This window comes from Camelina sativa, chromosome 9, assembly GCF_030686135.1.
Source record: "Camelina sativa cultivar CO46 ecotype springtype chromosome 9, ASM3068613v1".
NCBI classification, from domain to species: Eukaryota; Viridiplantae; Streptophyta; class Magnoliopsida; order Brassicales; family Brassicaceae; genus Camelina; species Camelina sativa.
Genome location: NC_141888.1, coordinates 37,892,769 through 37,915,641, shown reverse-complemented (window position 1 = coordinate 37,915,641; position 22,873 = coordinate 37,892,769). Strand labels below are relative to the sequence as shown.

At 38.2% G+C, this 22,873-nt stretch overlaps 4 protein-coding genes and 1 pseudogene across 5 annotated transcripts; 2 read left to right on the top strand and 3 right to left on the bottom strand.

The window, feature by feature from the left end:
* Nucleotides 1–110: 110 nt before the first annotated feature.
* Nucleotides 111–2,391, bottom strand: LOC147939246 (uncharacterized). The gene is made up of 5 exons (XM_087465918.1): nucleotides 1,650–2,391; nucleotides 1,360–1,532; nucleotides 860–1,274; nucleotides 241–761; nucleotides 111–161 (listed from the first exon to the last, which is right to left on the bottom strand). The coding sequence occupies exons 1-5, from the start codon at nucleotides 2,389–2,391 to the stop codon at nucleotides 111–113; spliced, it is 1,902 nt and encodes a 633-aa protein (XP_087322044.1).
* A 403-nt stretch (nucleotides 2,392–2,794) lies between these two features.
* LOC104713593 (uncharacterized) lies at nucleotides 2,795–8,661 on the top strand. The gene is made up of 18 exons (XM_010430753.3): nucleotides 2,795–3,346; nucleotides 3,474–3,534; nucleotides 3,623–3,659; nucleotides 3,751–3,881; nucleotides 3,975–4,046; nucleotides 4,131–4,341; nucleotides 4,510–4,643; nucleotides 5,304–5,443; nucleotides 5,541–5,591; nucleotides 5,679–5,761; nucleotides 5,846–5,900; nucleotides 5,981–6,095; nucleotides 6,182–6,710; nucleotides 6,821–7,034; nucleotides 7,139–7,209; nucleotides 7,298–7,466; nucleotides 7,543–7,672; nucleotides 7,809–8,661. The coding sequence occupies exons 1-18, from the start codon at nucleotides 3,239–3,241 to the stop codon at nucleotides 8,483–8,485; spliced, it is 2,988 nt and encodes a 995-aa protein (XP_010429055.2). The 5' UTR covers nucleotides 2,795–3,238; the 3' UTR covers nucleotides 8,486–8,661.
* A 118-nt stretch (nucleotides 8,662–8,779) lies between these two features.
* LOC104713592 (putative cysteine protease RD19B) lies at nucleotides 8,780–10,065 on the top strand (annotated as a pseudogene).
* LOC104713591 (E3 ubiquitin-protein ligase RSL1-like) lies at nucleotides 10,054–12,298 on the bottom strand. 2 transcript variants are annotated; one of them, XM_010430751.3, is made up of 3 exons: nucleotides 11,719–12,298; nucleotides 10,557–11,305; nucleotides 10,054–10,471 (listed from the first exon to the last, which is right to left on the bottom strand). In XM_010430751.3, the coding sequence occupies exons 1-3, from the start codon at nucleotides 12,121–12,123 to the stop codon at nucleotides 10,243–10,245; spliced, it is 1,383 nt and encodes a 460-aa protein (XP_010429053.3). In that variant the 5' UTR covers nucleotides 12,124–12,298; the 3' UTR covers nucleotides 10,054–10,242. The 2 variants fall into 2 exon arrangements, with proteins under 2 accessions (XP_010429053.3, XP_010429052.3); XM_010430750.3 differs by having other exon boundaries at nucleotides 10,054–10,474; nucleotides 11,719–12,260.
* A 4,159-nt stretch (nucleotides 12,299–16,457) lies between these two features.
* On the bottom strand, nucleotides 16,458–22,744 carry LOC147939245 (V-type proton ATPase subunit a2-like). Its single transcript, XM_087465373.1, has 18 exons — nucleotides 22,339–22,744; nucleotides 22,058–22,102; nucleotides 21,826–21,948; nucleotides 21,618–21,725; nucleotides 21,216–21,323; nucleotides 20,965–21,138; nucleotides 20,519–20,656; nucleotides 19,815–19,922; nucleotides 19,603–19,710; nucleotides 19,373–19,521; nucleotides 18,853–19,006; nucleotides 18,458–18,618; nucleotides 18,166–18,372; nucleotides 17,866–18,049; nucleotides 17,697–17,780; nucleotides 17,411–17,604; nucleotides 17,134–17,193; nucleotides 16,458–17,034 (listed from the first exon to the last, which is right to left on the bottom strand). The coding sequence occupies exons 1-18, from the start codon at nucleotides 22,483–22,485 to the stop codon at nucleotides 16,830–16,832; spliced, it is 2,457 nt and encodes an 818-aa protein (XP_087321499.1). The 5' UTR covers nucleotides 22,486–22,744; the 3' UTR covers nucleotides 16,458–16,829.
* Between the last annotated feature and the right edge of the window lie 129 nt (nucleotides 22,745–22,873).

Below are 22,873 nucleotides of genomic sequence, written 5' to 3'. Positions count from 1 at the left end.
GAAGGTTCAAAGAGACCATTACATAGACCATATTAAGACAGAACAACATTCATGTTCTGAAACAAGGTTCATAAGAATAGACACATTAACATCAGTCCTCCATCCCATAATTACTTCTCTTGAGTCAAACAGCCTTGAGAAGATTCGACTTGAGCTCCAGCCTACAATGTTACTAAAATATTAGAGTCAACCCTTGAAACAAAGAAACGATATTCACATTCTAAAGGGGAAATAACTAACCTGTGCCTTCTTATTCTTATTCTTATTCTTCTGGTGGTACCTACAATTATGATCAGCTGCACCACAAATCCCACAATGCATGATTCTTTTCTTTTGTTTTGGTTGCTTCTTGGTAGGTGACTCATTAACACCTTTCTTCCTCTTCTTGTCTACCTTTTCATCGTCCGGCCTTGGTGGTGGATACACATTTTCACCTCCAGTGGAAGGCCAATAGCGTAGACCTCTTTGTGGAACAATCCCCTCTGTGTAATTCTCCTTCCACTTAAATGTTCTGAACCATTCACACACATAATCTTCAGCTTCCAATTTTTTGTTGATTTTCAGTCCATAAGCATGTTCGCAGGGGATTCCACAAATCTGAAACTTCATGCAGGTACAAGTTCTGGAATTCAAACAGACCATGTGTTTGTCATATCCCAGGTAAACTTCATATGTTCCATTTGTATTGGGATATACAGAGCACTCAGAAGCTGCCTTAAGCTCGTCAGCAAGGAAAAGTTTCGCATATGGAGTGCATATCCCTGACACATTCGAAAAAGAACATTAGACCACATTCGAAGAAGAACATTAAACATTAGACAATACATATAAATGATAAAAGAAGTACAGTGTTACTAACCTTCATGTGCATGAGAAATAGCAGACCGTTTAGCAATCCTCACCATGGCAAGCCTTCTTACAGTCTCCAACATAGCCACAAATGGTTTCTCTCTTGCCTTGTTGATTGTACTATTGAAGGACTCCACAGAGTTGTTTTCAACATCCTCACAGTAGCTGCCAATCTTGTGGAATGCCCTACACCAAGTCTTTGGTTTAGTCTTCAGGACATCTTCATATACTTGACTATCATATGCATGGATCCTCTCCAATCTCTCTTCGTAATGTTTAGTGTTGTAGCTCCAAGCTAAATACCAGAGGAGTTTCTTTAATTGCTTCTTATTCGGATGTGCCTTCTTTAAGTTACCATAAATGTGTCTAACACATTTTCGATGCTCTATCTGTGGTAACTGTAACTCAACAGCCTTAATCAACCCCTGGAACAAAGATAACATGATTATAATCTGATTAAAACATTGTAACCATCTTTATGAAAACATAAACCATATCTAAAACACATACCTTTTGTCGATCAGACACCATAATGTACCCATCTCCATCACCTAAATCCAAGTCAATTTTCAGCCTATTCACAAACCATGACCAATTATCTTTGTTCTCAACTTGAACAACACTCCAAGCCATTGGGTAGATACCATTGTCTGCATCTCTTCCTAAAGCAACCACAACTGTCCCTTGATATTTGCTTTTAAGAAGCAGCCATCAACTCCTATTAGTGGTCTACATGATTTTTTTCCATGTTTTTCTAAGAACATCAAAGCACACATAGAATTGCTTAAACACATCCTGACCAGCATCGTTCTTCACTGTATCAATCTCTACAACAGAACCTTGATTCGCTTCCAATATCTCAGCCCCATAGTCTCGAAGACGTTCAAACTGAGTATCATATTCACGCTCAATCCATCCCAATGCCTTCCTTCTAGCAGCTTGACACTGACCTCTAGTAGCTGATATCTTCCACTTCTCCATTATAATCTGCTCCATCTTTAGAGGCAAGTAATAATCGGGTTCTTCTCTTATCTTATCAAGAAATAACCTAGCTATTACTGGGACCTTAAACATATCACACTTTCCATTAGGTATGCATATATGCTTGCTCGTGTAGACTGTAATCCTCCAAAACGACTCATTATGAAGACAAGCAGCATACACTTTCCACATACATTTCCCCTTAGCACCAATACACTTAAAACCGATTCTATCTTTATCGTACCTGTATTGTTTCAGATTATGACCTGTTGCGAGTGCATAGTCAGTCACACACTCCTTAAATGCGATTCCATTGTAGAACTTTTGCCCTTTATACATTGTGCCATCACCACAAGCGATGGGTGTCTCCCTTCTCGCCGCACCACCACGAGCACGTTCTTCAGCCTCGTCGTCACTTTCTGGGTACACGTTGTGACGAATCGATTCCTCCGCTTCTGTAAAGTATGTCACGATCTTTTCGATATGAAATTCATCTTGATCCTCAGCTTCTGCGTCGAAATCAACTTCAATAGGTGGATTAGGAACAGATATTAACGCCATCGGAACCACTAAGAGAGAAGAAACGAGAAGAAGAAAGAAGATACGATTTAGGGTTATGAGGTTCTAGGGTTCGTCGAGAAAGGGGGAAAACGATTTGGGGATTTTCTGATTTTTAGGTTTGTTTAGGTTTAGTTTTGTAATCGGGTTGTAATCGGGTTATAATCCGGTTTAATATGGTCTAATTGGATTAATAAGGTTCGTTCGTCGGTTAATCAAACCAGTAAACCGTAAAAACCAAATCGATGGGAAAATAGATGCGAAGTTTAAGTCCGATGGGGAAATAGAAATTTAAGTATGAAATCGAGGGGAAATAGACGGAGAATGAAAGTCCGAGGGAACTAGAGTAAGAGGTTGAAGATCGATGTGGAACCAGTACGATATGATAGTTCCGAGGGGGAAATAGTACGTCTATCCTGTTTGTACACAAGGTGAACCGATTTGAGAACTGGTTCGAACCGGATATTGATCGTTTTGATTTGCATTAATTTTTATTTTGTAGACATTTTGGTTTAAGTGATGAACCGAATTGAAATTGAATCTCTCATGGTTGTGTTTTTATTTATTTTGGAAAGACTTTTCTAGTACTAAATTTGTTGATTTCTGCTACTAAAAACACCATAGCCGAAAAACTGAACCGATCCAACCGTAATCGTACCATTCGGTTGGGCGTAATTTTATCTGATTTAGTCGGTTAACATGGGTTTTAGTGGTTTAGTAAATAAAGTTAATAAACCCTAGATTTCTTCTTCTTCTTCAACATCCTCCTCGGGCCTCTTCCTCAATCTCTTTAAGCTCTGCAAAACTGTGAAAAACCCTAATTTGAATCTCTCGTTCGCAAGTATCATCAATGGGTAAAAACAACAAGAAAGAGAGGAAAGATGGAGAAGAAAAATCTACACACTCTGCCGCCACTGTTTGCGTTTCTGGCTTGCCGTATTCCATCACCAATGCTCAGGTACCTTCTTCCTCGCTCTCTCTCTCCCTCCCTCTCTCTCTCTCTATGTATATATAGATATATGTATTCATTGCCTTGGGTTTAGGTTAGAGTTTGTGAATTATTATTTTTCTACGAATTGTTTCAGCTTGAAGAAGCCTTTAGTGAAGTTGGTCCCGTCAGGCGTTGCTTTCTCGTCACAAATAAAGGTGAGTGAATTTGTGGTCACAGTTGAAATTGAAGTTAACATGGCTTATATCTATCAAGGAGCTAACATGATCTTTTCTATTTATACAGGATCAAAAGAACACCGCGGCTTTGCTTTTGTTGTATTGTAAGCTTAAGTCCACTTGTTGAAACTAATTTCTTACTGGAAAAAAGTTATATTGGTTCTTACAATCCCAAGTTTCTTCTTCCCTTTGCAGTGCTTTACCAGAGGATGTTAAGCGTGCTATTGAGTTGAAGAATGGTTCTACTGTTGGAGGACGTAGGATTACTGTTAAACAGGCCACACCTCGCCCTTCTCTTCCAGAGCGTCGTATAAAAGCAGCTGAAGGTTGGTGTTTGGAATCTTAAGAGTTACGATTTTTATTCTTTGACATCAATTTTCTTGTGCTAAATTTCTTGTATTATTCTTTTGTCGAATTAGGTACCTCTTTACCTGATAATTCCCAGGCACAGAGTGACAAGGGCACTTTGATCCCCGAGACTGACAAGAAAGGTATATGCTTGCCTTGATTTGGTTTTGCAGTCTTGAGTAAGTTGGTTTGGTTATCGTTACTCATTAAGTTTGTATTTGCATCAGTTCTTCCACCCGAAGAAAAGGTAGATAAACCAATTAAGCGCAAAAAAGAAGAGAAGCCAATTGAGCGCAAGAAAGAAGAGAAGCCAATTGAGCGCAAAAAAGAAGAGAAGCCAATTGAGCGCCAAAAAGTAGAGAAGCCATTTGAGCGCAAAAGCAAAACGAAGCTTCATGTTGATTTACCGGATAAAGAAACATGTTCAGACAAGCAAAGGTATGATTTAATAACAATGTACTGACTTTTGTTATAGAGATATATACTGAATGAATTTATAATAGCCTGTGTAAGGAAGACTAAACATAATATTCTATATGCATAATCAAAACTGCGTCTCTCATTTTTTCTGCTTATATATTTGTTCTCTTTTTCTATATGGTGAAGAGTTGCAAGAACTGTAATCTTTGGTGGCCTTGTTAATCCTGAGATGGCAGAGGTAGTCCATAGTCGTGTCAAAGAGATTGGCACTGTGTGCTCTGTCAGATATCCCCTCCCCAAAGAAGAGCTCCAACAAAATGGTAAGAATAATGTAAAAATAAAGGGGACATGCCTGCTTGCATACCCCAACCAATAATTCTTAGTTACATGGTTTTAATTTGGTAAATGATGATAATATCTAAGTAAAGTGTCAAGTTATTGTTCAGAGCTGCTTGATCTATGAATCTGTGTAGCAGATAACGATATTGTTATTCTAGGCACGGCACAAAATGCCTAGTCTCAATGAGCACTATTGGGACATGAATCTCCATTCATTATGAGATGAAATTAGCTATAACAGGTTTCGTAAGATGTCTGGGAAGAGATTACGTATGAAGTGTAAACTGCATTGTTTGCTAGTCCAGGTTTATAGGGTTTACTTTTGAAATATTGCTGTAGGAATGAATCTCCTGCTCATGGTTCCATTATTAAGTTTTTGTTTGGTGTTGGTTGCCTCACTTATCTTTATCTTGAAGCTGAATTCTGGTTTGTTACTTGATATCTTTACCTAACTACATATAATTAAAGCCTGTGTGCGCATACCTTTTCTAGTATCTGAATAAATTTTGCAAGATGTTCCATCCACGTGTTAGTTACTACTGTGGGCATGTAACTATAACCTTCTTTGGTTTCTTCTAAGAACATGCCAGACTTTGTGCTCATGATGCATTTATTAAGCGTCAGAACTATAACTTTTCCAGGTCTTGCCCAAGACGGATGCAGGGTAGAAGCATCGGCTGTTCTCTTTACGAGTGTCAAATCTGCTTGTGCTGCGGTTGCAAAATTACATCAAACTGAGATAAAGGGAAATATCATTTGGGCTCGTCAGCTTGGTGGTGAGGTGAACATCATTGCTTTTGACCATTGTATTTCTGTCGAGTAGTTAACTGATAAGCATGTGAATCAGTTCATAATTTATTGGTATTTTTTTGATGCAGGGTTCAAAGGCTCAGAAGTGGAAACTAATTATCCGAAATCTTCCTTTCATGGTTTTTAAAACTCGATTTTTTTTTTTGTTAGCTACAATCTCATATATAAATTCGTTGCTTTTCTCATGGAGTTTTTGAAATTTGCAGGCTACGCCTAGAGATATTAAGGAGGTCTTTTCAGCAGAAGGGTTTGTCTGGGATGTTTTTATTCCTAAAAATTTTGAAACTGGGTATGTTCTAATTCGCCTGAGTGATTTTCTTGATTATGAATAAATCACTGTATATTATTCTCATTTGGTGTAATATTTTGGCAGGCTACCTAAGGGTTTTGCATTTGTCAAATTCACGTGTAAGAAAGATGCAGAGAGTGTAAGATCTTGAAACATGGGTATCTTAATTTGGTTATCCTCCATTTGGATCACTTGTCTTAATTATTTTTGCATCTTCAGGCGATTCAAAAGTTCAATGGGTACATGTTTAGTAAAAGGCCGATAGCTGTAGACTGGGCTGTACCTAAGAATCTTTACAACGGTGCTGCTGATGCCACTACTGCTTCAGCAAATGGTATGTTACCGTATATATATTTTTTTATCGCTGGGGTTTTTTAATAACTATAATTATTAAAAACTTCTTGTACTCAACCTTGGCAGGTGACAAAGAAGGAAGTGACGGGGACAGTGATAACAGTAGTGTTGATTTGGAGGAGGTTGATGATGCTGTAGAAAGCCACCCACCTTCAGGAGATGATACTGATGATGATGATGATGATGAGGAGGACGGCAGTAGCAAACTGAGTGAATCAGATGCACTGGAGAGAGATGTTGGGGCCGATGTGAATTTTGAAGAGGAAGCAGATGTTGCGAGAAAGGTTCTTAAGAACTTGCTTGCGTCTTCAAAAGATTCTATTTCTCCTGATGTAGATACAGAGGACGCAGATAAAAGCAAACTTAGAAATTCAACAACTAAGCCAGTCGCTGACTCTTCTGGTGTCTCTGAACCTTTGGAATCTGGTAAAACGAAAGTGGTGGCTCCTAAAGAAAGGCAGGAAAATGATGATTTTGAGAGAACGTTATTTATAAGAAACCTCCCATTTGATGTTACTAAGGAAGAAGTCAAACAGAGGTTTGCTGTATTTGGGGAAGTTGAATCTTTATTCCTGGTTCTCCACAAGGTCACAAAGTATGCATCCTGATATGCTTTGATATTCGTTAAATCATAAAAAAAAATCTTCAAGCTCTAATAAACCCAAAGCCTCACCATTTTTTCTCTGTATGTGTTTTCTTTCTCAGGCGGCCAGAAGGGACTGCTTTTCTCAAGTTCAAAACAGCAGATGCGTCAGTTGCAGCCATTTCAGCTGCTAATACTCCCTCAGGTGTAGGTGTCCTTCTTAAAGGCAGACAACTGAACATTATGAGAGCTGTGGGTAAGAAAGCTGCACAGGACATAGAGCTCAAAAAGACCGAGGAGAAGAATCTTGACCATCGGAATCTTTATCTTGCTAAGGTACACCACCGTTCACACCTTTGTCAGTCCGCAAAAATCTCTGGAAATCCTAATCTCCGCATGCTGTTCCAACACGCACTGATATTTCGTTTTTAATTCCACAGGAAGGTCAGATCCTTGATGGTACACCTGCTGCGGAGGGTGTGTCTGCGGAAGATATGGACAGGCGACGAAGGTAAATAATTTCTTACCCTATCATATATGCATGTTACTGTCTAGTGATTTGGGATGAGAGAAGAGTGAGCATGTGATTATCCTCGCAGATTGCATGAAAACAAGATGAAAAAGCTTCAGTCTCCTAACTTCCATGTATCTCGAACAAGGCTTGTGATCTATAATTTGCCCAAGTCCATGAATCCAAAGCAATTACACAAGCTCTTAGTTAATGCTGTTACCTCACGAGCTACAAAGCAGAATCCGTCTATTCGACAGGTCAGCTCTTCGCCGTTGTGCTACAATTCAAACACAGTTCTATAATCTGAACCTAGTTTCTTTGTTTTCTACGCAGATCAAGTTCTTACAGAATGAAAAGAAGGGTAAAGTTGATACTAAGAACTACTCCCGTGGTGTTGCCTTTGTCGAGTTCACGGAGCATGAACATGCTCTTGTAGCACTGAGAGTACTTAACAACAATCCTGGTAATTGATCTTGCTGGAACCATTTTTCCATTAAACTTCAAGTACTTTTTTTTGAACGGTTTGCAATTTGATGATTGTTATCGCACCTATCGAAGTAAGATGAGACGAATATCATATTATTTTGTTATTTCTGCAGAGACATTTGGTCCTCAACACCGCCCTGTTATAGAATTTGCTGTTGATAACGTCCAGAAGCTTAAGATACGAGAAGCTAAGCAGCAGCAGTTTCAGCAACGGGATAAACACAACGAATCTGAGCAGCAGCAACGCGATAAACACAACGAATCTGAGCAGCAGCAGTCGAATGGTGAAGCAGAGGCACCTGACAATAGATACAAAAGAAAAACGAGGGAATGGGATAACACTGGTCCAAGGAAAGAGAATGGAACCAGGTTTAAGAAGGGACCTGTGCGCCCACGTGAAGAGGGTAAAGAAGAAGCAAAATCCAATATAGCAGTAAAAGGTGATGCAGCAGAAGAGAAGAAGAGACCTAATATACGCACACAGGAAAAACCGTCTTCAAACCAGAAAGGGCAAAGGATGAGGCAGAAAGAGGCAAATGAGAAACCAAATCAGAAGAATTCCAAAGATATGAGCGATGATGTACCAAGAAAGAGGAAGCTTGGGGAGATCAGAGGTGAAGAGAGTAGAAATGGGCAGAGGAAGAAGAATAAGAAGCAAGGTGAAGGTCAAGGTGGTGCAGAGGAAGGTGACAAACTTGATATGTTGGTTGCGATATACAAGTCAAAGTTTTCCCAGACCTCAGCCAAAACGGGCCCACAAAAACCACTCAGGAGATGGTTCGAATCTTGAGATTTCTTGAATCATCAAATGTCAGTTTTGATCTTCTTAAGTTTCATCTGTACCTTTCTTTTTCTTTATTCTGTCTGAGAAATCTCCAAACACGTCGTCCTTCTTGTTATGTATTCGTATCCTTACAAACTAGACCGGATCAGAATCTTAAAGAGATCAGGATTTATTTTGTTGAACTGGATGGTTTGATCAGCAAATTTATAGCATGTAGCCTTGTAACGACAGTTCATAACCTAACTCCCCAAGGTTTCGTGGGTGTGTGCCAACTTCTCTTATTCTTCTCTGTTGACCATAATTTGAAAAAACTGATAATGGATCATGTTAGGGTTTTGTTCTGTGTTTCTCTTCTCTTTGCGTTCGTCTCTGTTTCTCTTTGCGGGGACGGAGAAGACGTATTGATCCGGCAAGTGGTTGACGATGCAGCGGAGGAGCCGAAAGTTTTGTCATCGGAGGACCATTTTACTCTCTTCAAGAAGAAATTCGGAAAGGTCTACGCTTCTCACGAGGAGCATCAGTACAGGTTCTCTGTTATCAAATCTAATCTACGGCGAGCGATGCGTCACCAGAAATTGGATCCTGATGCTCATCACGGCGTCACGCGGTTTTCTGATCTGACTCGTTCTGAGTTTTGGAGGAAGCATTTAGGGGTTAAAGGTGGGTTTAAGCTTCCTAAACACGCTAATGAAGCTCCCATGAATGGTTTTCTCAATGGAACTGGACAATATATAATATGATCCATTGTTTGTTAGCGATCTTGTGGATCTTGCTGGAGTTTTAGCACTACAGGTGCCCTTGAAGGTGCTCATTTCCTCGCTACTGGCAAATCGTTAGTCTAAGTGAACAACAGCTCGTCGACTGTGATCACGAGGTATGAATCAGTCTCCTCTCTTGCTTATCTTTAGAAGAGTTACGTAGTGGAGTTCATAATCTCTCATGTGTCTTATGAACTTGCTTGTTTGTTATCTTGCAGTGTGATCCAGAAGCAGCAGGTTCATGTGACTCTGGTTGCAACGGTGGGTTAATGCAGTATGAACAATGTCTTTGAGTACACGCTCAAAACCGGAGGGCTTATGCGAGAGGAAGATTATCCTTACAACGGCACTGATGGAGGGAGGTGTCAGTTAGACAGGTCTAAGATCGTGGCCTTGGTCTCCAACTTCAGTGTTGTCTCTATGAACGTAGATCAAATAGCTGCAAACCTTGTCAAAAACGGTCCTCTAGCTGTGGGCATCAACGCAGCTTACATGCAAACCTACATTGGAGGAGTGTCGTGCCCTTACATATGCTAGAGGCAGCGGCTCAACCACGGTGTGCTGTTGGTTGGTTATGGCTCGGCAAGTTTCAAGGCAAAACCGTATTGGATCATCAAGAACTCCTGGGGTGAATCTTGGGGTGAGAATGGTTTCTACAAGATTTGTAAAGGTCGTAACGTTTGCGGCGTTGACAGTTTGGTGTCCACTGTCACTGCTGCTGCCACTTGATGAGCTTTTTCATTATTCTGTTCTTGCTCTCTCTACTGCAATGCTATATTAATTTTAAAATCTTTACATAAAATTAACTAAAACACATTTCTTGGTGAATCCGAAACAGCTTAATAGTTCAAATAACATTACATGACTTGTCTTATTATTTAGAATTCCAAAAGCAAAAGAAAAAGAAGAAAAAAAAAAACAGAGCAATTCAGTTCACATAATTCAGAAATGATCAGAGCAATTCAGTCTTTCTGCTCATTTGACATATTAATTAAGGTAAATAGCCTAATAGGTTTGGTAGAAACCAAACTCTTCGAAGTCAACATCACCATCATCGCCACCATCATCGCCACCATCATCGTCATCGTCTTCGTCCTCGTCCTCGTCTTCATCTTCATCTTCTTCATCTTCTTCATTAAAATCATCATAGTAACTGTCAACGCAACCAGAAGGGCATTCTCGTTGGAAAATCTTCCATTCGACCCCACAATCATAGCAAAACTCATAATGACATCTACTACAAAAAAAAAAGAAGACATTGTTAAATAATAGTATATATATGAAGTAGCTAATTAATCGGATTCTATTTATATCCATACTTGCACTTGACTTTGATGCGGCCTCCAAAGCGTTCAATAAAGAGCCTGCACTTGACGCATTGACGCCACATATTCTTCTTTGCCAGAGAATTGAGCTTCATTTTATTAGCAAGAGTTTCAGGGGGAAGGTTCTTGTAATCAACACAGGACAAACCAGAATGCGATGGTACTTTGCAATCAATGCAAAAGAGTCCAGAGCATTTAACACAAGCACGAACACTGAACGGGTGGCCTTGAATGGGAACAAGATTGGTTCTGGCCATCACCGTTGAGCAGCTTGGGTATGGGCAACAGATTCTCTCTGCAGCGGGAATCAAGTCCTCTTTCATCCTTTGTTTCCACAGCCCCTCCAGTTTTGGTGTGAACAACATGAGCCATCTTCCAAGGGTGAGCTTAGACATGCATCCATGCTCAAGGCATGTGGGGAAGACTCCGCTGAGCAGCTTCACTTCCACATACCTTTTTACGCAGGTAAAGCAGTGACGGTGACCACAGTTGTTAGTAAATAACATGAGGTTGTCAGCATCATCATAACAAATCGGACAAGTTACTACTCCCCGTGCTGCCTCCACATCAGCGTTGCTGCTGATTTGAGAAGCTATCACATCTCTTGCAAGTCTATAAGCAAACTTAACATCATTTGGTGCAACCAAGACAATCTCACTTGAAGCCAGTTGCTCTTTGTATTGTATGAATTCTCCCACGAGATCCTCCATCGTTTGCGTACAAGGATCCCCTCTACCAGTTATCTGCAATGAAAATTATCAGATACCAAAGCCAATAATTTAGTTCATTCTAGTTCTCATTTACAATCAAATTGTTTGGGACTATATATAAACTCTACCAATCTCTCCAAATGCAATTAGTTACTAAACGTAAGTCAGCGGTAGGAAAGTTAGTTGTACCAAAAAAAATTGGTGAAAGAGAATATGGTATTATAATAAATAAAAAGGTCATTTTACCTCTGCCCATGCTATCAAATCAAACAAGTATTGAAACATAAGGTAGATCAATTGATGAATTTTATTCAAACAATATATCTCTAAAGCAAGATTAAAAAAAAAAAAAAAAAAGAAGCAAACATTAGCTACCATTCAGGCTATTTTAGCCTCATTAATTCTTAAACTAACCAATAAAAATAACAGAGAAAAGAAACACTTACCAATTGGTAAATTTGATGGTCATCACAATAAATCACCAAATTTTTTATCCCCAATTGAACTGAGTGATTTATGCCACAAATTGCTCCTAGAATCTCTACTCGGCTGAGAATCTTGGTGTCGTCCACCGGTTCCTTCATTTCATACAACAAACTATCCGCATCATCGCAGATCGCAATTCCAGTACCAGCAAATACCATCTTTTCATTATCCGTCGTCGTTTTATCACTCACCAAACCTTTGAAGTACAATCTGTAAACTGCACTATCATCAAATTTTTTTGTCGTACAGATAGATTCGCTGAACTCAGAACTACCCTCGCCCTTAAGGTTTGGGATATCTTCGGTTATCATAGAATCTATCCGTCGTTTTTTGAAAATCGAAGAATCTAAACCACGTCTTTCCATGATTGTTTAATCTCCGAAGAATCTCCACAAAATCTTATTATATATATAGATGAAGAGAGTGGGATCCAGGCGGAGCTTACAAAGTTGTGAAAGAAACTTTCATAGATTGTTACTGTAGCGTTACAAGGAAAGATTAAGCTGTGGGTCTGATTGGCATGACTATTCATAAATGTATAGTTTGACTGAGATTTTTTATCATATTTGATACTGTGAACATTAATTATTTTTAATCTTTTATTTTCTTGTCAGCATTTATTTTTATAAAGTCGACAAAACAAAAATTTAAAGCAAATTTAACTTTAAGACTATTATTTTGTTTTCTTTTAAAGGTACGTCTTTTTGCAAAATTAGCTATTTTGAAAAAATTATTAAATATATAGCATCATAGTGGGAAAAATGAAATATATAACACGTGTATATTAGAAAATGTCTAATTAAGCCTTCTCTTGAAAGCATGAAAGAGAATTATATTTGTGAGTCAGAACTGATTGACCGTGTCATCCTTCCTCTAGATTCGTTCTTCCCACTAATTTCGTTAGACTCTTTCGCTGAAAACTTCACACAAAGACGTAGCTGATCCATTTTTCATAGGTTAAGAAAACATTGCAACTGTTGATCAGTAGAAACATAAACTGGTGGAGTATCTTGCGATATATGTTTCATAGTCTTGTTCGAGATCATGTAGCTCAACTTTAGCTGATGGCTGAACGCGTTCAATCCGTATTCATCAAGAACTAACTTCACAAACTTGTCGTGCGTTGTTTCCGCATCAATCTGCACAACTCTACACCCTCTATCGTAGATGTTAAGTACATATTTTTTGTTTCTTTAACCAATTACTGGAAACAATTATTAGTGGAAACGGATCAATCATATATTAGAGCAGGATGAACGAAAATGAAAAAGAATGAGGGAGAAGATAACAAATTGGATGTTCAAAAATAGAGTTATGGATATCTATGTTAATGTGAACAATAAGATGAAGAACATCTAAATCCTTTTTGAACAAGGTGAAGAACAAGACGAGTAGAAAAAAAGACGTTTCATATTTCCTTTGATGATGGTGACATGGAATGATGCATCCAACGTCATTTTTAATTGATGAAGTGGCAAGTAAGCCACCAAAGGAACATGTAAATCAGCCTAATTAAACTAGCCATCAAACAAAACTATAAGACAGTCGCAACATGAGTACTATTACAGTAATTAAAAAACAAAAAAATGGCCGCCAAACTCAGCCGTTTGATGTCGTAACTCAACTGAAACTCTTTAACTCAGTCGTATTGTTTAATAAGTCAGCCGTAAATTCTGGTAATTAATCTTTCGCTAATAAGTCAGCCGTAAAATGACCAATTTTTTTTGTTGATTCAGCTAATTACGTCTGAATTGTTACACTTAACCGTAAATCAGTTGTAACGACATCTTATAAGTAAGCGTCATTAGTAACTAAGCTAGTCGGAGAAAATTAATTCAACCGTGTTGAAGTATTAACTCAGCCAAAATTTGACAAATCAATCATCAGGTAAAATTCTCAGCCGTATTACGATTGGGTTATGCTCGAAATTCTGCCATTTTCTCATAACTCAGACAGATTCCATTAAGTCTGCCGTAACTCCAAGATGGGTTATGCTCGTAAGTCAGCCGTTTGCTCATAACTCCGCCATTTTCCTTAAATCAGCCACAACATACCATAACTCATACGCCATTGCCGCTGTAGCACTTTACAGCTGACTTTTTTTTGTCAACGAAACATTAATTAGAATACGATTTCAAGATTGGTAGCCGAAAACAAAAGAAATGAGTTTACAAAAGAAATTGTAGAAATTAACGATCTAGACGACCGAGCTACACCGTCTGCCTTCAGATTCGAGGAGCGTGAAATCTTGGATAAGGAGAAGAAAGGGAAGGAAGACCAGAGCTAGTGAAAATCGTCTAGAGGTGTAGAGAACGTGGGCCAGTTTTCAGGTGTAGAGAAAGTCTGAGCTTCACCATTACAACACCACCAACCCAAACCTGAATTGAGCTCATAAACTTTCCAAGATCCATATATTTGACAACGGGAACCCTGACCCTTGCTCACCGCAGGAACCTGAGAGTTTAATGGATTAGAGGGGCCGAAAAAGCCTCTTGCCGAGACTGCACCTCCACCCATAATAATTTTTTACCGATAGACTGAGTAATTAAGTCAACTGGCTCCAGCTGTATGCCTTTAAAACCCTACTTATTCCTATCTTTCCAAAGCGATCATAATATCTAGGGTAACTGATGAAGAGAATCTGCATGTCATGAAGGAGAAATTCCTCTCCAGTAGATACAATCCAAAGTGGAATACATAAAGAAAGCCTTATGGTAAAATCTGGATCGGAGACAAGTCTCAAATTTGACGTGAGCGTGAATACTCAAAAAGAGCATAGTTAAATGTCTCACTCGCTATTACAACTGAGTTAATTGTCTCACTCAGATTCTGGTGTGGCTACACGTTTTTTTCTGAGGTGGAATTAAAAAGTAATAGCTTTTCTCGTAATTACTTTTTTTTTCTATAACCTGTAACAACGGCACGTTGGGTATGAAAAATATATCTAAAATGTGATAGTAATAATAAAAAATTATGGTTATATTACCTAATTTTTATAACATCAGAATAACTTTCCCATAATTAAATTCATTGAGAAAGTTTTGATATGCCTTCAGGATTTCTTAAAATACTAAGGTGTCGACTGGTTCCCCCGTTACCTCCCGCAAACGCTGCGTTTGCGGATGGTAGCGGTTGCTAGCGATTGGCTCTAATCACACAAACCTCTTCTAATCGCTCCCAGCCGCTCTCATTCGCTCCCAACCACTGAATTTCAAAAGATGCTTCCCGCAAGCGTTTGCGGTTGCGGACGTTTGCGTTTGGAATTTTTTTTTTTTTTTGAAAAACTTGAAACAAATCAATGATAATGAAATATTTTTTATATATATCTTTTAACTAACTATTTTATTCATTAAGGATGGGAAAAATGAACTACGAATACGATTGAGAATATTAGAAAATAAACAATTGGAAGAAAATAAGATTTCAATAACCCCAAAAACTTGATGTAAATTTAATGGCACGTCGCACATAAGTTCAAAAAAATCTAAATAAATATAACATTTCATCAGAAATTTAAGAAAATAAGATTATTTGCGAAAAATATAAAAACAAATCACGAGTGACTCTTCTCAACTAGAGCTTGATCATAACTACTGATGCAAATACCACCCCACAGAACTTATTGAGTGTGGGATTTAAGAAAGAAGATCTACGATCTAAAACATATGTTTAGTCATTTATCAAATTACTTGATTAAAGTTTTGGTAAAAAGTCAAATGCATAAAGTAATAAGTATTTCACTATGAAATTTTTTTGTTTTTTAAATAATTATTTTAGTATTTTTAATGAATTTTAACTATAAATCAAGATTAATAAAATTTTTGATATTTTAAAATATTTATATAATTATATATCACATTTATTTATGTTTCAACCGCTATTGCACCCGCTGGTCAACCAGTCGTAAACCTCCCGCAAACGCACCAATTTTAAACCGCTAAACCAATCGTTCAAAACGCTTAAGAAAGCTTGAAACCGCAATCGCCCGCTTCCGTAATCTCCCGCAACCGCAACCGCAGCGTTTAAACCAGTCAAACCCTAATGTGGCTTTTGAAATTAGTGTTGGTCATGTCAAAAACGGCATGGTTCCACATAAACATGGGCTATAGAAAAATATAAATATATTTTCGCGTGAAGCTTTCACGTTACATTCTTTTGTAAAATACTAATGTGGCTTTATGTCTCCACTCTGTTATATGTTATATGTTAACTCGTATAACCGTGTCGTGCGTTATGTCTCCACTCTGATCTCTCCGATTACACTCGTACACATCTGAATGCCTTGAGAAAAAAAGAGACAACTATTCGCCTAAAACTTGATTTTCTCCTCCAATGCCTCGAATTTGTTCACGATTGGGAAAGATTTTTAAGTTCTAGTCGTTGTTTATGTTTGAAAATGATGCTCTAATAAAACTATTATGTCCTCAATTAACTAACTTAGCTATGTAATGAATTTCATTATCTTTATAACTTTAACTCGGATATCAAACGTTCATAACCCAGTCATACCTTTTTTTTCTTCTTCTCATTACTTGGTGTCGATTGATTCTCGACAAATTTTAAATTTTCCATTAATACGTAACGAAAATAGTGATCTGTGCATAACAAACATGAGTAAGACATTAACAAAATAAAATTTGTTTCATCTTTTTAGGATCAATTCCCCTTAAAGAGCAATACTCTTTATCCTGCAAGAAAATAAGTGAAATGTACCTATTTGTAATTCTATATAAGGTCGACCACATAACACCAGCTTATTTTTCCCACAAACAAATCACAACAACAAATGGGTACTTTACCTTTAAACAATCCCATTTCCTCCCCCTCCCCTTTTCTCTTTTTTTTTTCTAATATTATTTTCACCAATTTTCCCCCCACAAAGGTAAATAAATTCAATATAACCTTCTAACAAGGAAAAAAGGGGAAGAGAAAAACATCCAAGTTTCTTTACTTAAATTAATAGAGAAAACAAAAAAATGATTAGAGAAGGAACTCAGAATCCTTCCCCATACCTTTTATATATATGCACACGCAGATCGAAGAAGGCATTTCCGGAGATTCAGAACATCAATCACTCCTCTTCGTTTGCGACGAGAGTGAAAGTGAAAGGAGCAAACTTGTAACCATCACCTTCGTAGAACTTGTTCTGGTACTCCACCCAGTGAAGACGCAGCGCGTGAAGGAACGCACTCAATGTCTCCATCACAAGAAGCACTCCCACAGTTGCAAAGATGAAGACGAGGATTCCAATGATCAGGATAAATATATTGTTGAAACTGTTGAAATGAGAGAGATTGTGTTATCAACACTTTCTACAGCGTAATAGTTGACATTTGCAGAGACAGGTTAAAAAATTTGTAATTGCATTTGCTTACCCCCAAGCCATAAGGAGGACCTTCTCGTAGAAAACTGACGACAACTCAGAGTGGGCGAGACTGGATAAGAATGCCAACAAAGCATAGAGATTAGCCATGACATATGCTGATATGCAAGAAGTCAGAAACTAATAATTCAACATTAAACCATCAAAGAACCAATGGACTCAAAACAGAATTGTACTGCACGATGATAGTGACAAGTGCTAGTTTTCATAGGACTTCTGTTAGATGACAATCAGTACTATTTAGTATCTTTGGAAGTTGTAGTTTGTACCTGAGGGCCCAAAGACGAAGATAAGAAGCAGTGTTGGAAACAGCTCCAAGCACAAACTCAATGGTGTGAATGAGTTGGTGCACAAAGATTTCGCTGAATTCAAACTCTTCGTGTCCATGTCCTCCCCCATTTGTTTCTACTTGAAGACTCTCATCTGTTTCATCAAGCTGTGCATATGACTGACCTTGATGTCTCTGGGAAAAAGCAAAAATCACCTTTCGGTAATGGTCAGCACATATTTCAATAAAAGAAGCTTTTAAGGAAATCAACAAGGAAAGGGACTCACAGCTTCATGTTGTTTCTTCAGGATGAACGGCTTTGGCAGCAACATCCAGGGAACAGAAACCAGAGCCAGAAAGAGGAATGTGAGCTGTAATAGACAAGGTACGTATTAGATGAGACTAAAGCATCTGATTTTTGACATAGAGAGTGCAAAGTTAGGTATCAATGCGAACCTGTACTAGTTTCTGGTTAGGGAAAAGCTGATTCTCTCCTAAATCATCCATAGGGCTCAGAAACATGTAGATCATTACGTGGTATAAATCTGCCTGAGAACCAGTGCACCACTTAATGATGATGAGGACCGAAAGATAGCCAAACAAGCAGTTCAAGAATATCATCTGGGGAACGAACTGGAACCTGAAACCATGTAATATCAGAGACTTAACTACAGTTAAGACCCTTTATTTCCTAGGGAGTGGATCAACGAACTGGGAGGAGTACCTAATGATCAGGGAAGAGAATTGAAGACTCACCATACGTTAACAGCACTTTTGAAGAATTTTGCATTAAAGAAGCTCATTATGATTCCTAGGTTCATTTGTGCAACTCCAAGAAGAATCGACATTTTCATTTTAAGCGAATTCAGGAATGGTAGCTCACTGCGGGTACCATGCCACACAGGATCCACACCAAATGGATAAGTGTCTCGGGTTTTGATAAGACCAATTGTAGTAGCCTCACTGAACAAGAGAGCAGAAGGCAGAAACTCAGAATCTTATAGATATTCCGCTAATGCAAAAGGGGTTAGAGAACAAGTTGACATACCTGCAAGAAACATCACGGCATTCGTATGCTGAGCTGGCAAACAATGGATATGGTATAGAGAAGAACTCGTTGTAGATTAAACCAGTGTATATTGAGAAGAGTGACATCATAAAAATAACGTAACGACCACCAAAAGCCATTTCCATAATATCCCCAAGTTTCTGTTGTCAAAAAGCAAGGATTGATGGGTTAGCATCAAGAACTTGCAAGAAAGACAAACATTGACGACTAATTAAAGTAACAACTCTCAAGTGAATTTTGTTTAACTTGACATTTGCACAAAAGTCTTGATACATCAACATACAACAAAACCAATTTGCGGGTTTTGCTGAAACAGATACCAATCTTATACTGTGCTCAGTCGGAAAATAGATGCAGTCAATTAAGGATATTACCTGGCTGGAAAGTTTCTTTTCTCTCAATATTAAATACATAGTTGCAAGCAGCAGGCAGATTCCATGACCCCAGTCACCAAACATAACAGCAAACAGGAAGGGGAAGGTAACAATTGTGAAGACACTAGGATTGGCCTCTTGATATTTCGCCACACTGCAATGTAGTGATCAACGAAGATCCATGGAATTCACGAGACGAACACATGAGAAAATTCATGGACATTGCATGAGAGAAAAAATAAAGAAACAAGAAAGGTTGTTTCTACCAACTGAATTGATAATTGAAAACACAGCTAATAGAAATATTCAGGGGTATTCCATATTGAGTAAAAAACGGACGCTTATACAAATCAGAAACAGTTGAAACCAAAACATAATTTTATATCTTAACGAGTGTATAAGAGGCAAAATCATATTACTCAAGTATCCACTAATCCTAAGAATATGCTAGTTATTATCAATCCAATTTCCGATTTCCTCTTTCCTAAACAGCAGATGAAGTTCCAGAAAAGATGCTTACCCGTATGCATCAACAATTTCCTGAAAAGCTGTAGTAAATTTGTTTGTGCGGAAAAAAGTCGGAGGCATCTCTTTGGTCCTCAGGACTTGGAAAATTGATCCAACTTGAGAATTAGAGTCAACCGCAGCACGCTGCAACGCATCTTGAAGCTGCAGGTGCAAAACTTTAAACTCACTGTGGCACGAGTAAATATGCAATAATTTTAACTATATGCAAGTAAAGTAACTCACTTCTGTTGCAGCAAAGACAGGACTCCAGCCTTCACCCACAAGGCACTTCTTAGTCACATCAAGACTAAGCATGTTCAAGGTGTGATAGATGGCTTTTTCTTTGCGAACCTGCGTAGGTAAAGATTTGTGATGATAACTGATATTACCTAACACTGATATTGAGCACCATTGGCACTCTACTAGCGAAAACAAAGCTCCATATAAGATAATACCTTGAGGTTCCATTGCTCAAATTTTTCTCCGATGGTCTCCAAAAGAATGTTGCGGTGACCCAACCCAGCAGCTATGGTAGTTTTAAGTTCTGATAACCGACCTGAAACCTGAAACAGTATGAGAAAACTAAACAAGGTTAATAGTTTCTGGGGATATACTATCATCAATATAGTGAAACGTGAAATCAGATAAATCACTGGCTTAAGATGCACTCTCACATGGATGCTAACCATGTGTGCACAAACATATTCCACCCAAATAAAGCTCCCAAATTAACATGGACCACAAAAAAGGTACAAGGAAGGTCCATAACATGCTTTTCTCCTCCTTAACAAAAAAAACTCTCTGAGACCTATTAACCGCTACTCCCAAGATATACAGCAACTGTTCAACTTTAGAAACGCTGGCCTTCCCATCACAAGGTACTACTGCGAGGATATAATCCACAATGACTATAAACTAAAATTAGTATATACAACCCCCAATAAGCATTATGCAGAGGAATTATATATAAATCCATCGTTAACTGTTGGTTATTATACAAAACAATTGACTAAAGCTTTATATGGCGATCATCTATAACTCATGCCCAGAAATAAAGCTAAAAGTTGTACAGATAAATGGACAGAAATATATGACTAATGATAGACAGAAGAAAAATAGTGGAACCCCTCATATACCATAAGAATAAGAATATACATACCTCAGTCATCATTTGAGCTTGTCTGCCCAGGTCTTCGCTGAAAGGATAGCGATTGGCCCCAAAAGCTTCACATATCTTAAGAATTTTGCTTTTTGCTCTTTCCCCAGAAAAGAAGACAACAAATACATTTTTCTCAGCCTGTAACATTATTTTAGATAAAGTCAACTCCTGGCAGAGGCAATCAGAATGAGTATATTTTTCCAAAGAAAACAGGATTCCATGTAGAACAATACTTTGTCTAAGTAGATCGGCAAAAGAAAGATAAAACCATAGAGGCAGTTTAAATGACGTATAATAGCATGTGCATATGAGGAACGTAGAAAGTACATAAAGAATTTAGAATTTTAATCTGCATGCGCCTATGAGGAAACAGACATTTTAAACTGTAAGAAAGGCTGCACTTTCTATGCTTAAGAGAACCTACGAGCAGAACAGAAGCAGCTAACCTTCTCCCCAGAGTTGGGATCAACAACGGACTCCTCAATGACAGACTGTCGTATGAAGATGTTTCCCCTAGTTGCACGAAATAGGATCCTCTCGAACACCATGGACTTTTCACGAGGCACTAGCCCAGTGAGGAATCCAAGCTTTACTTGCTTTGTTGGATCAACAGACTTCTCCTGTTAAAAGGGAGAGTTTGTAAGGCTATTTTGAGAAAACAAAACTCGACGAAGAAAAACAGTCGCAGCTTTCATACTTCCTGCAACAAAGGAGCCTCAAGGAGGTCTTCACCAGCTTCGTGTGTTTCTATCTCACTCTGTTGCGCGGTAGCACTTCTATGGGCTGAAGCAAAAAACTCACCAGCCTAAAAACAATAACATCCACGTGAATATAGCACGAGATGCACATCCAACGCTATAACCATAATAGAGTAAATATGCATTTTGCACTATAGAAGACCCTTTACACTCACTAAAACACTGTGGAACAAACATTATATATATAGTGTGGTGGCATTAGTATCTACTTTTATCCTCAGGAAAATATATTTACAGAACCAGAAAACTGTCAAACGAGTTTAAATCCAAGTAAGAAAAATATCGGACTCTACATGTAAGGCGGCAAAAAATGTGATTTAAGTAGAATGAAAAGACATTACCTTCTGAAGAACAAGCTTGTACTCCACAAGTTCATTATAAGACCGCTGCAACTTGTCATTATTAGCATTGATTTCAACAAGCTCAGCTTCTAGCTCTCCAAGCTTTACCTGAATAAAGGAGGAAGAAGAAAAAAGTATAAGCAAGAAGAAACGGGAAGCATAAAGTCCCAAAATAAAATAAAAAAGCAGGCATCTGGATTCGGTTCACCTCTAAATCATCCAAATCAATATCATTTTCTTTGTCTAGGAAATCTTTGGGAGTAACTCCAGCCTTTGACATTTGGTCCTTGAAGAAACGTATCTTTCGTGCCATCTCTCCACATCTTTTTATCTTCATCCATCAACATCAACAACAGAGAGAAAACCAATTTTTACCATTATACGCTATAAAACTTTCTTTCATTTCTTTCTACACAAAAAAAAAAAAAAAAAAAACTTACCTGAGCAGCATAAGTCCGTTGGAATGGGCTCTTGTCAGAATTAAGCTGGAATCAACATCAAAATAGCCATATAAGAAGAACAGAAGATCTCAAATAGTGAAATCGAAGGCCAAAGTTCAAAAGACAATGCTTCAACAGATCAACAACATATTCCAATGATGATAGAACACGCCTACTAAATGAAATCATCAATCAAGGTAGACAGAGATGAATGATCATATAGAGAGAGAGAGAGAGAGAGAGAGAGAGAGAGAGGAAGAGATTAAAAGTGTATAACGTACGTCTTTGAACTGGACGAGACCGAGATCGCCAAGATAAGAGACGGTAAGATGAGCGGATTCCATGGGAACAATGACTTGAACGAGTTGCATAGGCTCGGAACGCATCAGATCCATCGGCGGACAGCAACCACCGTGAGTCTCCGCCATATCTTCGATCGGAATTCCGAATCTCGCGGAGGAGGAAGATCTCTCTCTCTCACAGTGGATCGATGAGCCTAAGGGGGACAGTTTTGATTTTTGAGCGACAGAGAGAGAGGTGATTTTGTTGTCGTCTCGTGTAGTTTGTTACTGCCACGTATTTCTTTTTTTGTATTTTGTTGTTTATTATTATTATTATATGATTATGTTGTCCCAGAGAGAGATGTTGAACCCATATGATTCATGATTTATATTGATCTGGAATTACGTTTTTGTCCTGGTTTACTAAATCTTATTTAAGTATGGGTTATCTTTGTGACGGCCCATATTGAAGTCGGGCTTTTTCGAACATTTCTAGCCCGATAAACATTGTGGTTAGCTAGCACACACAGTAAAC